The sequence below is a fragment of the Ostrinia furnacalis genome, unplaced genomic scaffold, assembly GCF_004193835.3.
Source record: "Ostrinia furnacalis isolate ACB-3 unplaced genomic scaffold, ASM419383v2 OfSCF2997, whole genome shotgun sequence".
NCBI lineage: Eukaryota > Metazoa > Arthropoda > Insecta > Lepidoptera > Crambidae > Ostrinia > Ostrinia furnacalis.
Window position 1 is genome coordinate 588,579 of NW_021133236.1, and position 16,119 is coordinate 604,697.

The 16,119-nt window shown below is 37.3% G+C and overlaps 2 protein-coding genes across 2 annotated transcripts in view; one reads left to right on the forward strand and one right to left on the reverse strand.

Annotated features, from left to right (window-relative positions):
• The window catches only part of LOC114356902 (uncharacterized), a 63,782-nt gene extending 53,833 nt beyond the window's left edge, over positions 1-9,949 (reverse strand). Inside the window, exon 1 of the mRNA XM_028310287.1 lies at positions 9,595-9,949. Coding sequence (XP_028166088.1) covers positions 9,595-9,771 — 177 coding nt within the window. The 5' untranslated portion in view covers positions 9,772-9,949. The remainder of the gene's footprint in view (positions 1-9,594) is intronic.
• Positions 9,950-14,526: 4,577 nt separating this feature from the next.
• Positions 14,527-15,779, forward strand: ND-PDSW (NADH dehydrogenase (ubiquinone) PDSW subunit). The gene is made up of 4 exons (XM_028310239.1): positions 14,527-14,706; positions 14,781-14,916; positions 15,039-15,178; positions 15,575-15,779. The coding sequence occupies exons 1-4, from the start codon at positions 14,613-14,615 to the stop codon at positions 15,679-15,681; spliced, it is 477 nt and encodes a 158-aa protein (XP_028166040.1). The 5' UTR covers positions 14,527-14,612; the 3' UTR covers positions 15,682-15,779.
• Positions 15,780-16,119: the final 340 nt, after the last annotated feature.

Sequence of the window (16,119 nt, forward strand, 5' to 3'; positions counted from 1 at the left end):
TTTTAAGCACCTCTCAAATTAAGTTGCACTCAAACGCCACTTAAATGAATTTTCGCATACTGAAACGCCATTCAACGCTAAGCACTACTCAAACAACTGTCAAATCGTCTTAAGCAGCTGTTAAATTTGAGAGTGCTTGCGCGGTATCTTAAATCCTATTCTTATACCTAAATCGACCTAAATAGTGGTAAATAATGTGTGTCATCGTTATCATTTCTTTCGAGCCTCGAGGAAATACCTAGATCTAATCGCAGGAACGCAATAAGGCTGAACGCTATTGAAAAATATTATTATAATGACATGCAATTCCGAGCGAGGTTCCGCGTCTCTAAAGAAACGGTGTTGTTTCTGGATTCATAATTTGGAAGCTCTTTGAAACCCCTCACCAAATGCCATACAACCAGTGGACCAAATACTTATTATAACCCTACTGTTCTACGCAACGGGAAGTTATGAACGTGTACTAGGTGATATCTTCCACATCTAACAGCCAACTGTGCATCGTATAGTGCACGAAGTAACAACCAAAATAGCTGCTATGAAATCGCTTTACATAAACATGCCTATTTCTGAGGATTAAGGGGACATCGCATAGCAGCATTTCCAAGAGTTGTTGATTTGTCAATTTGATGCTCTGTCAGTCAACAATGATAAATGTCAATTGTGGTTACGTTTCGGTCCACGATCGCCACTTAATAGATTTCAACAATAAAAAGTATCACCTTTAAAATTATTTTTTTAATTAAATAAAAATGCAAGCATTTATTTTTTTATATGATAAAACGAGATTTATATATAATAGAAACTAAAAATAAACTGTTCTATGTTAAGTTGATTGAGTATATTTCCATAAAAGACAATACATAACCAAACGATGCTGCGTGTAATGGATAAAAGACGTAAAGTTATCATTTGTGTAAATGAAAACATACTTTTTTTGGTAAATGTTGCCATTATGTAAACATTTGAGAGCTGCTTAGCTGATCACGGCTTCAAATCCGTTGAGTAGCGTTTGAGAATACCATTTAAAATTGAAGGATACTTAAATTTAGGAGCCCGTCAGCTGAGTGACAGATTTGAGTAGTGTTTCAGTATTCGGCCGTTAATCTAACGTCCGTACTTATGAGCTTACTGATTAAAAAATAGCATTGATTAAAGTCAAGTCAACCTGTCAATATTTAGACCAATTAAGCATTGGCTTTGAATTTATTTATACTTGAGAGAAGATTCAAGTTTATAGTTTGACTATCGTATACTTAAAAAAGTGTTTCACATGCTGAGCAATAAACTAAGGTTTTGTCATTTTATTTATGTAACAAAACGTGGCTAAAAATACAGTTTAGTGGGTAGTCTTTAAAATTTATGAGTGGATAAAATAGAACCTTGAGGTTTCGATTAAGATATTCTAATTTGAAATTAGACATGTTTTATGTTAATTTCATGTGTTTTCTTTACACATTAACATTAAAATCGTCGACTTAATTATTGTAAGTCTCATTTCCTGGCGATAAGTACACTAGTATATTAGCATAATGCCACATTTAAAATGCTCTACAATACTCTACGTTACCAACCCGATAGTCTATTTTCTCTTACAGCCTTTGAACTTATAGGTAGGAAATCTTGAAAGTATGCGCAGCTTTAGAGAATTGTACGTAACATTCAGAAACAAAGGGAACAAAGAATTTCTGTATTTTTGTTTCCTTTTACTAACTAGAGACTCTCCCACTCGCAATCGCTTATTCATCACTATTTCAAAGCATAAGCTAGCTAAGATATTTTTGTATTAGACGCCTACATTTTTATTTATTTCTAGAAAATTTTACCTTTACTGGTTGAGAATTTGTTGGCGGTCAAATTGTAGATCCTGGCTACACAGGAGTTGCAGCGGTGGAAAAGAGAGGTGGAAATAGTCCCATGCCTTTTTATTTATTTTCATAAAATATTGAAAAGTAGACTGATATGATACAGCTTAGCAATATTAATAGAACATTTATTGGACAAAAACTTTGGCAATACGCGACTATCATAGGTGCTTAACTACACCCGTAACCTACTTAAGTATGTAGTTACCTCACGGAGATCTCATCTTTAATATAAGAACCCGATAACTTGAACTAAAAGACTTTCATCTGCGAAAGTGCTTGCTATCTAAAGTACAGTAATCCCTGTCTTATAACCATCATGTCGATGAATTAATTAAAACCGTCTGGCGCAAAATGGGATCAAATCTCAGCGACATGCTTGGGATAAATTGCGCCATAACCTAAGCTTCTAGACTAGTTAAAACAGTTTGTTCCCATTAAAGGCTTAGTAAGGCCTTAAACATTATCACACTATACTTGTCATAATCTTCTGCAGCATACATACAGTCAACCAACAACATATAAGACTTTGATGATGCCACAAAATTTCGTTTTATATACCTTCAATATTTATTGTTTTCCCTCCCTGCCTCTATTGTTTTCCCGTTTAAAGATGTCTGATAGCTACTCTTAATAGTCGCAAATAGAACTCATAAGAAAGTTTACCCAAAAAGATAAACATTTTATGCAATGAATCTCAGTGAAGCGAAAAAGCTTTCAGGGGATACTTTCTTCCACCAGCTCGACTCTACAAAACATTTCTGACTGGAATGGCAGCTATAGACAATGGACATTAATTCGTAAACCTTTTGGAGAAGTCTGAAGCTGAAGTATTGCAAGTTACGAGTAAAAGAAAGATATTTTACGAGGCCCGTTCAAGACGACCGCTCAGGGCCGCAGTTGAATCGAGGCCTAGCATCGGGGCCCAGGAAATTCCAACACCAAAAAGTATTTTTAATAACTGTTTCTATTGTACCTCTAAAGTACGGAGTCATTATTCTTTGCAGACAATCAGGATAATTCCTATATTACGAGTACCTATTAGCCATTATGGAAATCAATGGGGGATTAGAAGTCTACGTTCAGCAGTGGGCGTCCTATGGCTGAAATGATGATGATGATGATGACTAGATTTCCTAGAGATCGAGCTGAGAAAACAACATGGAATAAATTATGAACAACAATGCCTTGGAATTATGCTCTGTAGACAGAAAAATGCAATTTAAGAATAAAAAATATTGTTAGTGATTAATATTACGTCGCATTTTGGGACTTCGAGTATTAAAACCTTACGAGTAGAAACTTGTTCCCCGCTTCTCTGATAAAACACACGGTAACTTTTGTGAAATCTATTCTATGGCTTCGGATTTTGGATCTTTTATCTCAAGTCGTCCGGGCCCTAGGGATTTTCACTGCCCCCTACGTCACTCCGGCTGACCCTGCCCACTCCTAATAAAATTAATGGAGGAACCGACGCACCGCACCGGTCAGATAGAAAACACAATCCCTTGATATTTTCATTCATTAGCCCAAGAAATATTATTTCATAAAACTTCCATCGCTTCTCATGAAACAATTTTACAATGTCGTATGACAACGTTTAAAAGCTGTTTTTTATAGCGGCAAGAAAGAAATAAACAGTTTCAGTACAGTAATAATTGTTTTTACGGTTTTCACGGAATCGTAAGCAGCTAAATATTTACAAGTTAAATTGAAGTGAAGGCCTACCATTTTATTAACTCTTCGTTAAAATAATAGCATCTTTGTAAACTTATATTCCTCAAAGTAGGTAAAAAGGCAACTTTTTAAGTCTTTTGTGTCACGTTGGTGGACAATGTAAGTCTTTCGCCATAGGGTAAATGAATACAATAAAACTATGGCACGACTATGGTATACAGTCTCATCTTTTGTGCATACGTTTCACAAAGAATACTTTAGTATTTTATCTACAAATTAAAAAAATATATAGAGAAGCAATGTTTGATATTTCTGCGACCTTAGCTCTACACACATGGATTGTCCAGTTAACCTTTTGCCTAAATTGAAACAATTTCACCGCACCCGGCATCGTTCGGGCGAGATAAGATTTTTATGTAACAGAAATCACTTTATTCATTTTGGGGATAACAGGCCTATTTTATTTTACGTCTGCGCTTTGATATCCTGAAAGTAGGGCTGCCATCCGTCCGGGTTTTCCTGAATTTTTCCTAGTTTAGAGAGGGACTAGGAAGCGTCCGGACGGGGTCTCATTTGTTACCCGGGTATAAAAAATTTAAGTCATAGGCCAATACCGGGCGATGGACTAAATTTTATAAAAACCTGTTGACATGTCCGGGTTTTTGGCTCCAAAATTCGGGGTTTTCACGCGTCTTGTCCTGGTAGCCTAATTTTAGAGATGGTAACCCTACCTTAAAGGGGCCAAGCGTCCGGAATTCCGGACGATACGGCAAAGTCCAATAAAATATTCGGGTATTCGGAACCATTAAGGAGTTCCGAATCAGTATTATTTTATGATCCTTTCGGGGAATTTGCTCTACATTCGCTTTATGCTAGATAAGGCAGATTTACTGTCCGAAGTGTAAGTTTAATGTCGATAGACGATTTTATTACCGACTGAAGTGATCGAATTAGCAATTTTCAAAGTTAACTACTTTTAGAAGACATTTTTGAGGTATGTGTGTTAAAATTTCACAAGATGTGGACAAGCCGGAAAAGATTTAAGGAAACCATCTCTATATCTAACCATATATGGACTAGTCTGACTTGATTAATGATTCTTCCCCTTCAACGAACAAGAGTTCTTCCAAGTTCTTATCCCGGACAAAAAACGGAGAATCTATTCTTGAATTTTTACGAATCAGTGATTTAGATCAAGAGGTTATTTTCAATAGTTACTAAGCCCACCTTTCTTGCAAACAATTTTTATTTATGATTTCTGTCAAAGGTAGAATTTCTACTCATAGTAGATGAAGAATTTGGAAAATTCTGGAAAATTGAGCCTACCTAGTGTGCTAAGTGCAAATCCTCTGGTTCATTAGAGAGAGTCGTCCTCCTGGAGACTTGACCTGATAATGATGAAGTAATATGAAACATAGTCGACGAACAGGAATTAAAGATATTCAATGTTGAAATAAGAACTGAATCTAGGTCTAGGTATATTGAAAATCGGTGTCTAGTATCGACTATCGTGATATTTTTAGTGTTTTGTTAACACAACTTTTACTGGCACATGATCACAGCTAGCGGCACGCACTACCGTAATTAAGGGTAGGTACATAACTCACGCAGTCTAGAGGTACCTATTAACTAAAGGATAATGTGAGCATTACTTTCGCAAACATAAAAAGCTACTTACGATGAAGGACAAGGGAACAATGACGTCATGTGGTTTTGATTCATATACCAGACAACCTAATTGGGCTGCCCAAAGTTTTCTGTGGCTTTGGACTGGGACATTAAGGCTCTGTATTATGTCATGTAGTTGTAATAGCTGATCTTTTACAACAAAAATGTATAGGTGATGTAGTCCAGTCATTAGTTTTACCTGGAAAGTTTTCCGGGAGTAATGAAATTTGGTATTTTATAGATGTGCTCTTTACGAATTTCAACTTTGCGACCTCGTATGGTTGCCGCTTTCGCCGCCATATTGGAAAAATACTGCCTAGTAGCAGATTTCAGATTTCGGAAAACTTTCCAGGTAAAGCCATTATTTTGTACTAAATGACTAGACTAATGTGATGTCGACTACAATTAGTAGCAACTACAGATACAACTTTTCCGCAACCGTGCACACACGGCACAGCAAAGATATGCTATTCTATGCTATGCTCATTAAATGTAAGAAATAAAAATAAGTATAGACATTATGTATGTATTACATTATAAAAGCCCATTTTGGACTCTATAGGTTCTAAAAGATTTCTAGCTGTATTTTTATTTTTATGTCAATTTTCAGAACAAAATATTATTATAATAGTCATGTTTCATCAAATATCAACTTTTATATCCAGGTATAAACTTGTCAAAGGATTCAGCCGAGCCATTTTGTGGCGGCGACGTCGCTCTTTCGTTTTCGTCTAGCTTTTCCATTATTATCATTTACTAGCGGCCGCCCGCGACTTCGTACGCGTGGATCTCGTTTTACCCCCCCTTCTTACGCGGTTCAGATTTTTTCATACAAATATTTTTTTCCGCTAACTCCCGTTCCCGTGGGAATTTTGCAATATCCTGTTGTAATTAAGCTTTAAGTTTACTAAGGTACCTGCATGCCTAATTTTAAGCGTCTATCTTACGCGGTTTAGATTTTTCATACAAATGTTTTTTCCCGCTAACTCCCGTTCCCGAGGGAATTTTGCAATATCCTGTTGTAACTAAGCTTTAAGTTTACTGAGGTACCTGCATGCCAAATTTCAAGCGTCTAACTTAAGCGGTTTAGATTTTTCATACAAAAGGATTTTCCCGCTGATTCCCGTTCCCGTGGGAATTCCTAAGTATCCTATAACCTGCCCAGGAGTATGAAGAATAATTGTACCAAGTTTCGTTAAAATCCGTCGAGTAGTTTTTGTTTCTATAAGGAACATACAGACAGACAGACAGACAGACAGACAGACAGACAGACAGACAGACAAAAATTTTACTGATTGCATTTTTGGCATCAGTATCGATCACTAATCACCCCCTGATAGTTATTTTGAAAATATATTTCATGTACAGAATTGACCTCTCTACAGATTTATTATAAGTATAGATTATTAGTCCCTGGAAAATACCCCGAGCTGTATTATATTTTAGGAACTCATAAAACGGCTTAACATATAAATTCTTAAAGGAAGATATAATTTTATGAAAGTATCTTGTAGGTTTTCGGTATGTAGAAATAAAATGGTGGACTGTGAAATTGGATGTAATTCGAGACAGCTAATAATTGAAGTTACTTGATACAGCTGCTCGTTATGGAGATATTAAAATCCAGGAGTCGATTAGAATTGAACATTGCTTGCGAACATTGTTCGCCCACGTTCGCCGATCCATGTCCAGTGTATCCCAAGTTTCCCTCCATTATCTGTAGTTCGATGTGCGCGTATGAACAATTTAAACCTTAACCCTCAGTGTACGAGGTGACTAAAAGTTACGTCCCGTACCAGGTGGGGTATGACATACCCCAATATACAAAGTGATAAAATTTGTATTGAACATTTCTTTTGGTGGAATTTCATATTTAATATTGATTATTTACGTATGCTAATTAGGTGTAAGAAAAGCTCTGAGCTGAAAATGTGTATTATAACATTTTTATCAACAATAACAAAAAGACACAATTTCTGTTGGTCTTGTAATTGAGGAATCAGTTTCTTATGTATAATTTTTAATTAGTGCCTTTAATTATGACAACCGTTTTATTTAACAAAGTACAAGATATTTACTTATAATTGAAAAGTAAATTAAAAACTGGAAGGGTATAAATTTATTTTGATTATAGGTTTTCAATTTACTACAATTCTGATGAAAGAAAATGAGTATGCTCAATGCATAAAATGGGCTATTCCATTTCAGTAACCCATAAATTGTATCACCAAGTATAAATTGTAGCCCATAAGTGTATGTTCACATAGATCTTCGGATCTCAGTACTAAACTTCCAGATTCGCACTAAAAGTAATCTCATTTGACTAAAAGTGCTTGAAAATTTCAGATTCCGTGAACATCACGAAAAATATTATTTGTATTGAATTTTATTCAATTAACAAAGCTAAAAATATATAAATTATACCAAAACTGTTATATTATTTTTTAACTTTTTTAACAACGTCCCGTACCAGGTGGGGTGTGTGACACCCACACGCACTTTAAAGGCATGTAACTCAGTTGGTATTCACCGCTGGACTGATATTGTAACGCTGATCGAAGCAGCAGCGCCATAATTCCAGCTACTGAGAATTTCAAATTTAGTACTTGCAAATTTTTTAAATTATGGCGTATTTTAAAGGCCTGGGGTGTGTCACACCCCACCTCGTACAGCGAGGGTTAAAGCTGTCCAGTCATAGTTATTTACATAATGCATAGCGTCCGTGAATCACGTAGAGACTACTTAATTAGCGATAAATGGATTGTTGTGAATTATTTATGCTAATTAAACAATACGTTAGGTATATTTAGGTATTCATATCTCACTTTACAGACCTGTAGTGTAGATTACATAGCAGCACATGCGACATAGTATAAATACAAAATTAGCAACCAGTTTTTGTTTTCTTTTAGGGTCTAAGTATATAGATGTACATTTTGTGTAGTGCCTAGCCTCAATTCTGAACATCATCGCTCTTAATCATGACAGTATTTTGAAAAGGATAGTAAAACATGGAATTCGTCTTCCGAAATAGTCCAAATCCGTAATGCAAATCAAAGAAATGCAGCTTGCAATGTATCCATTTCAGGGACGTATAGTCGATTCCATCGCCGCTAATAATTAATTCACAAGTTAGCTCTACGATAGAGCTAGGCAAGCGAAAGGAGCAATCGCTCTACGGTCTAGGAAAATGGCGCACTCTATCCAAAACACGAAATGAAACGAAATGTGATAGTAATAAGAAAATTTCGAGATAGAGGGTGCAAAAGTCAATGGTTAAAAAATCGCTATTCTTTGCTTATCAAGCTAGAGCCACCGGCCACAGCTGATTTAAAAGGTCACGTTCAAAGAAACCTATAATGTCAAATGTCTGTTATTCTGGGGATACTTACCTGTTGGTTGTATCTATGATTCAATTATAAACTGAAATATGCACCAACCATATTTCCTAAACAATCGAATGCATGGCGTCTATCCTGTTGTTTCTTCCTTATCCAATATTTAAGTCCGCTAATCCGCTTTTTCGAAAATATTTACCGATTTAAAAAGTAATCTTATCCAGGTTATTTGAGAACTTGAATACGTAAGTATTAAAACAGTGGTAAGAATCATAATTGGTATGAATGCAGTGTGACTGTGACAAATTTCAGTTTAATGATGAAAAGATGACGAAGCTGTAATCTTTTGTTCAGGCCAATACAAACCATCTTTGGAATACGAATAGACGTAAACATAATGAGCACATTTTTACTTGATGATCATTTAGAGAGTATTAACGATGTAAATAGGTACCTACGTATACGGATATTAACATTATCATGTATCGGTATCACTCCAAAAGCACTCGGTATTTATTGAGGGCAATTAACGTTCTTATCTTCGATGAGCTTTAACTCGTCGTCTTCCCTCGCTCTTGCTTCGTTTATCTTTTCTTGATACGTTATCTACGTTAATTCGGTAGCAACTTGAGTGTTACATAAATTTATATTAGCGGGACAATCACCTCATCCATTCCAAGTGTTTTTGCTCTGAGTCAATAGAGTTTCACGTAAAATAACAATCTCGTGCGACAATTTCCCGATCTATTTTTACACTGATCACATCAATTCAATTTACATAATAAAACCTCACAAAAGGTTTGGCTACCAACATGCCATTAGAACCTCTACAAACGTGTATTTAAGATAAACGTGGGAAACTGGAAATCTTCCTGTATTTCAAGCAAACACAGTAGCTATGTAATGTCAATATTATGATTAGTAAGTATTTTAGCTATCTCCGTTTGTTGGTCTAATCATTTGAGTATACACAAACAAAGAAAACGGTAGATAAAATTGTAAACATGATTTACGACCGACTGCGCATCGTCAAATTTGGCACTAACCTGGAGTTCCTCGTTGTACCGGGAGCGGGACGAGCCGGCGGCGTTAGGCCTCTCGAGGAGCAGGAGCTGCGTGAGGACTATCACGCCGCAGACAGCGAAGAACATGATGAATATGAAGAAGCTGATGTTGGCGCGCTCTTTGGCGCGGTAGGGGCCCGCGCGCGCCCGCCACCTCATCGTGCCGGCGCCTCTCTCGCATGAGCACCTCGCGGCCGCCCTCGCGCCACGCGACTGACTGAGGCTGTCACCAGGCCCGCGCCATACTGCTGCTAGCGATCCGCATTCCGCACGACAGATCCCCGACTGACGTGACGCGCAATGGACGACTGACAGAAATCAACTAACTGGGTTGCAAGTTCAAGGCGAACTTTATTTACACTGCACTGATTCACCGTTACTCCATTCATGCAACCGTGTTATCAATGCGGCTAAACGAGGCAAACACACACATTTTGTCGCCGTAAATACACGCGTACTGAGGCTTAGATTTGTCTCACATCGTGTAGAAAATTAGTAAGCGTCAACTACCCTATATGTCCTAAATTATTAAATTGGTGAGTACTCCATAATTTGGACTAAAATCTTACGATATAAACATTAGCGGACGAAACGCGGTAGGTTAATGAAGTATTTTTGTGGTGGACTGTTTTGAATGTAAGCCAATGTTTTCACAATTTCCACCACAACAACCGAACCCCTATTGACTGGCAACTCGGGGTCCTGCGCGCATGCGCCCTAGCCGCCCGCCCTCCGTTCAATGACTTGAGGCTTGAAATCCTGTCCTGTCACACAACATCAACTCTGCCTGTAGTCAAAGTTTAGCCGTCCGATGGCCAACAGGAAACTTCTTAAAAGACCTCTTACGACAATATTTCTTTCAATTATTATGTAAATGAAATAAGATCTACATTTACAAAATTATCAAACAATTGTGCTACTACTCTACCCTCGTCTCTGTAATGCAGTCAACATCCTTCTTTGCCACTGCAGCGCATCTCAGTAAATAAAGCTCACGTTTATATGAACGCGTATGCAACACAACGAGAACTAACAGGCAATAGCAACATAAACACTATACCCTCCCTTCAAACAAGTATAATTTTATTATGACTATCGATAGTAGACAGCATAAAATAAATAAATATCCTTGAACACTTTTTATAATGCGCCATCTAACCAAGTCAATCTAGTCCCAAATAGGGTTGCCAGGCGTCCGGCTTTAGCCGGACATGTTTGGCTTTTTAGGGTCTTGTCCGGCCAAATATTGCCTTGTCCGGCCTGTCCGGCTTTTGTTAGGCTTTTTATTTGGTTGCCGCGCCAGGCGAAAGTCGAGCCACATAATCATAATTATGAAGCGCACGCATCAGGATGTTGGTTAGCAACCGATGATGATAGTACTCACTCATGAGCTGACACTAATTGCACATTCACATGTCCGGCTTTTAGGGTAAAATGTCCGGCCAAATGAAGCACAAAGTCCGGCTTTTATGATTTTGGACCTGGCAACCCTAGTCCCAAACCAAGCAAAGCTTTAAAGAAGCTTGTATCTACTATGGAAATCGGGTATCGATATCGAACCCGCGACCTCTGGCATAGTAGGTAGTTCGTTATGAACCAATTCAACAAACAGCACATCGAGAGACTTATAGAAAAACAGTTTTTGTAATTTGAAAAAAATCGATTTCTCTTGTCGGGCGGACACAGTAAGATTTTTTGTCTAAAGAACTTAAGAATACACAATAAATAGGGTGGAATTTAAAAGGGAAAATACTAATAAATAGTAAAATACTGTAAGGTACAATTTTACTCAAAGGAAACATTGTTTTATTTTGAAAAGAGAAAATTTTCGAAAATTCACTACCATACCGTACCGTCTATTTTAAATCAATAAAATAATAAAATTTTAAATTTCATGGTTTTCCTTTCAATAATTTGATTTATCAAGTTTGTTAGAATAGATTGCATGCTTTTACCCAACCGATGCAATAAAAGTAGGGATTGCAATTGCTGGATCCAGCATACAGCAATCCAGCTGGATCCAGCGCCTTTTTAAACATGCTGGATCCAGCGATGCGGGTCCGCAAACGTATAATTTTCTATTGCTTAGTTTCGAATTGCCGCCATTTTCAAAACGGCGCGGTGACGTTGCCGTTCTGTTGTTTTGTGCGTTGAACGGCGCCTCTCCGAAGTTACTGGTACGTAAAATGACTTCAAGGCAAGAGCTTGAGATGGAACTTAAAAGAGAGAAGGAGAACTTTAATAAACAAAAGCCAAAGCCAAGTGGTCAATTAGATTACGAAAAGGTACTGAAAAAAGAAATGAGCGTATATGAGACCGAACGAGTGCGAGGTTAACATTTATCTATGGTCAGCAGGGTCGGACTGGGCCGGAAGGGCCCGGGTGGCTGATAGCAATCCCGAGGCCCGAGACTAGATCATGGTGATGGGATACTATCGAAAAATACTGAGATAAACAAACTGTAAAAAAATTATTACAATACTAAAATAAAGTAAAATAATAAGTAGGTATTTACTAATAACAAATAATAATATAAAGCTAGCCAATCAACATTTTTTTAAAACAGGAGAACTTTCAGCTAAGCTGTTAATGACTCGATCGTAAAAGCTGCTGTTTTCGTAATCCTTGATTAGATCCGATTCTGTATTTAATACAGTGTGAGTTACGATAAAGTGCACATATGAAATTAGGTGAAACTAGATCTATTTTTATCGACAAAAAACAGGTCAAAATTTTTTTGAGATTTTTATTTAATTTTTTATATTTTTTTCTAGTTTCAACTAATTTCATATGTACACTTTATCGTGACTCACACTGTATAATTAACGAATCTAACAGTTCTTACCCCAGTAGAGAACGAAGTCTCGTTTTAATGCGCTTTAATGCTGAAAATCGTCTCTCACAAGTCACATGCGTGAATGAAATTGTGAGAATGGGGATGTTGCCTGGGTCAAAAAGCAAGAGTTTTAATTAGTCCGTCAGTTAACTTATAAAAAAATACACGTATTTTTCACTTTTTCAAACTAATGAAAATTTAAAGAGATAAAGCGCCCCAAAGTTCATAAGAAGAGGCCCGTGACGTCAACGCTTGCTTAAAAATGCCGCACGTTGTGACGTCGTGCGCAACTTCAACGCACCATAACTATGTAATTATTTGTTAGATTGACAAATAAAAATATATGTGTCCAATATTTTTTTATATTAAACATTACGGACTAAAAAAATTTCCCATCATTTCCGGCAATTTTCCGAGTATTGCATTTATTAGAGAACGCAATTTTATTTTTGGGATATGTGTGGGTCAATGTGGTCAATAGAAGCTTAACCTCAAGTTTTTGGGGTCGCCACCCTTGTCCCCCAACGGCCATCTTGAAAAAAGGGGTGAAAACACTTTTTTAAGCGTCTTACAAAAATTCGCTGTGTCATAATTTGTAGCAAATTGTTTTGCCTACAAATATGTTTACACAGGCCCCTCTTTCCCACTGGGCACTTTGGGCACGTGCCCAGGGCCCCACGACGGAAGGGGCCCCCGTCTGCTCAAAAAGTGTGGTGTAAAATGATTTATGTCCCATTACATCACTTTACACGAATGTAAAGTTGCCGTGCATGGCGATATAACTGGGTTTTTATTTAATTTCGAAAAAACTACATGCTATATTTCCCAAACTGGCACACTGCCTAATTATATCTAACATTACCTTTCACCTAAAAAATATTTCACCAAGTTATCTCTAATAGCGACGAAGCAGGATTTTTTTTAACTTCAAATGCGATTTCCCAAAAATCACCATTTTCGACTTAACTCCGTTTTCACTGGGGGTACAGATTTGTAGGCAAAGCAATTTTCTACAAATTATGACTTTACAATTTTTTTGTACGACGCACAGTTTCCGAGACATGCAAGCGGGCAACCGTAGCACAGGGGCCACGCTGCGCGGGCCCCCTGTGCTACGGTTGCCGCATGCCCCGCAACCCAGGCCGTGGGGGGCCCGCGCAGGCTGGGGCCCGGCTGGCAAATGCCACCCCGACTGTATGGCCAGTCCGACGCTGCTATGGTGTATGACTTCTTATTCGTTACGCTCGTGGCAGAGTTGTCGTGGTCATTCTACTATTCACTATTTAATGATCCTAAAACCGACCAGTGTGGAAACCGAAAGGGCATTCTCAGTAATGAATCGCAAAATGTGTTGGTAAGCGCAGACCTCAACAACGTCTGGACCAATTTTTTTAAATGTTCATTGAAGTCCAAGGATGGTTTTTACGGCGAGAAAAATTCGAACAATGAGTGGGAAAACCCTAAAAATAGCTCTTTTTTCACGCGGGCGAAGCCGTGGGCGGAAAACTAGTTACTTAATAAAAAAAAAGTCTTAAAAATGTCGTCATTTTATTTGCGTTCCACATTTTGCTGGATCCGCGCTGGATCCAGCTGGATTCAGGTCAATCCAGCAAGAATCCAGCTGGATTGAAAACACCGCTGGATTGCAATCCATAAATAAAAGTAGACAGGTAATTTTTTCAGGTGGTAAAAAATTCCAGCCTGTTTACATTGAGTTATATCAATGCCTGTTTATTATGTAAATGGAATTTAATAGTAATATCATAATAGTCGCTTTAGTTTACGACTTAAATATTTTATTCGCCTTGGGAAGTTAGCAATGCAATTACATCTCAAATCAAAATTGAATGTTACTCCGTCTGTCTGCAGGCACCCCCTCTGGGTTTGCAGCTGCTGTGATGTAGTTTTCCAGTTTTCGTTTACTGCTGCTGCTGCTGAAAGTGAAAAGGCGCCGCGAAGTTGCTATTGTATTAATAAGAAGAATAAAAAATCAAAATTTTATTTCCCTACAAATCTATTATATTTTAATACTCCATAGCATAGTCTTACAATTAAAAAACAAAAAGTCAACGTCCTTACGTCAAAATTGACAGCTGTCTCTGAGCAAAAAGAGCACCACTTTTGCGAAGAATTTTAGTGGATTTATTTATTTTAGAATCATAAAATGGTAAAAGAAAATGAACCCGATGATAACCTATTTAGAGCGTTTGCAAGCGCTGTTTATAACACCATTGATTCGCCTGTAACATGGTTCCGAGGTGAGATAATAATTTTTAAGAATCGGTGTTGTTATGTAAGCCAGTGTTATTGGAATGGTTTTGTTTTGCTTCAGAGAGGATAGTGGAGCCGAATCAGAAGAAATATCCCTGGTATCACAAGCAGTACCGCCGTGTGCCAACAATCGACCAGTGCTACACCGACGATGTCGTATGTGACTTCGAGGCCAATGCTCAGTTCAAACGTGATAGGTTAGTTACGCTTTAGTTAAAAGTTTCTGATCGAATTATCTACGTGTAGACATAAAAACCGTCATTGAATAGAATACTGAATAATACTTCTTTTATAATAAATTAACTTTTATTGATTTCAGAGCTGTTGATTCTGAAATTCTGGGCATTATACGTCAACGCTTTGAAGATTGTATGTTGTATGAGACCCCTGACCAGAACACAGTTTGCAAACCTCTGTGGGAAAAATACAAGGATGCTGAAGAAGCTTGGTTTATTAAATGTAAGTTGCAATGTTTTGAATGTCTTCTAATCCTCAATTATTCACATTTATACACAATATTTTGTGTAATAACAATCAAGTTAATTCTAGCTTATACTGTCATAGTCATACTGGGATCAACCACCTATTTTCCAACTTTAAGTTTAGCCAACATGCTGTGGGCTTATTCCACTATTCCCCATTGACAATCCCCGTCAACGGGAATTAGTGAACTTTTTGTTCACTATTGCCCATTAACGGGGATTGTCAACGGGGAATAGTGGAATAAGCCATGCTGTGGACACTCAAATAAAATTATGAATTGTAATATTTCTTCCATTACATCCCTTTTCTTTTTCTCACCATTATATTCCAACTTATCTTGATAGAAACTGACCAATAATTAATTTGTTACAGATGGTGACCTAGGAGCCTATGGTGATGCTCGTAAGGCATACATGAAGCAGAAACACCGCATGATCTGGGAGAGACGCCACGGCCCACTGTCCGACCAAACGAAGTGAAGTATCTATCTAAATTGAATACAGCTGATGTAACTTGTTCAATACCTAACACATAAGTAGATGTTGTCATTTACCATAAAATAAATACAGTTTAGAGATATCTTTTTTTACTTTTTACTCACCATTTTAGGTATCTGTTGATCTAGTCCTTTATTTATGTTTCTTACAGACCTATGTCACTACCAGTGCCTTTTATTACAGTATCAGGGTAGATCTGATACATTCAAGAGTTATTAGAGAGCTAACTATTAGATAGGTAGTCCTTTAGTCACAAATGTATGGTCATAATATAATTATATTATAATACAGGGTAAATAATACATTAGTAAAACAACGCCCATCTCTCTTGACTTTGTCTGTGTGTGAAGACTAAAGACACCTAAAGATGTAATGTTAATTCCTGGGGCAAAAAACAAAAAAATATATCTCATGGTTTTG

Bases quoted from the DNA above. Each gene is read 5' to 3' on its own strand.
- ND-PDSW (XM_028310239.1), top strand. From the start codon at position 14,613: ATGGTAAAAGAAAATGAACCCGATGATAACCTATTTAGAGCGTTTGCA. The intron at 14,707-14,780 runs GTGAGATAATAA...GTTTTGCTTCAG, and splicing joins GCCTGTAACATGGTTCCGAG to AGAGGATAGTGGAGCCGAAT. The intron at 15,179-15,574 runs GTAAGTTGCAAT...AATTTGTTACAG, and splicing joins AGAAGCTTGGTTTATTAAAT to ATGGTGACCTAGGAGCCTAT.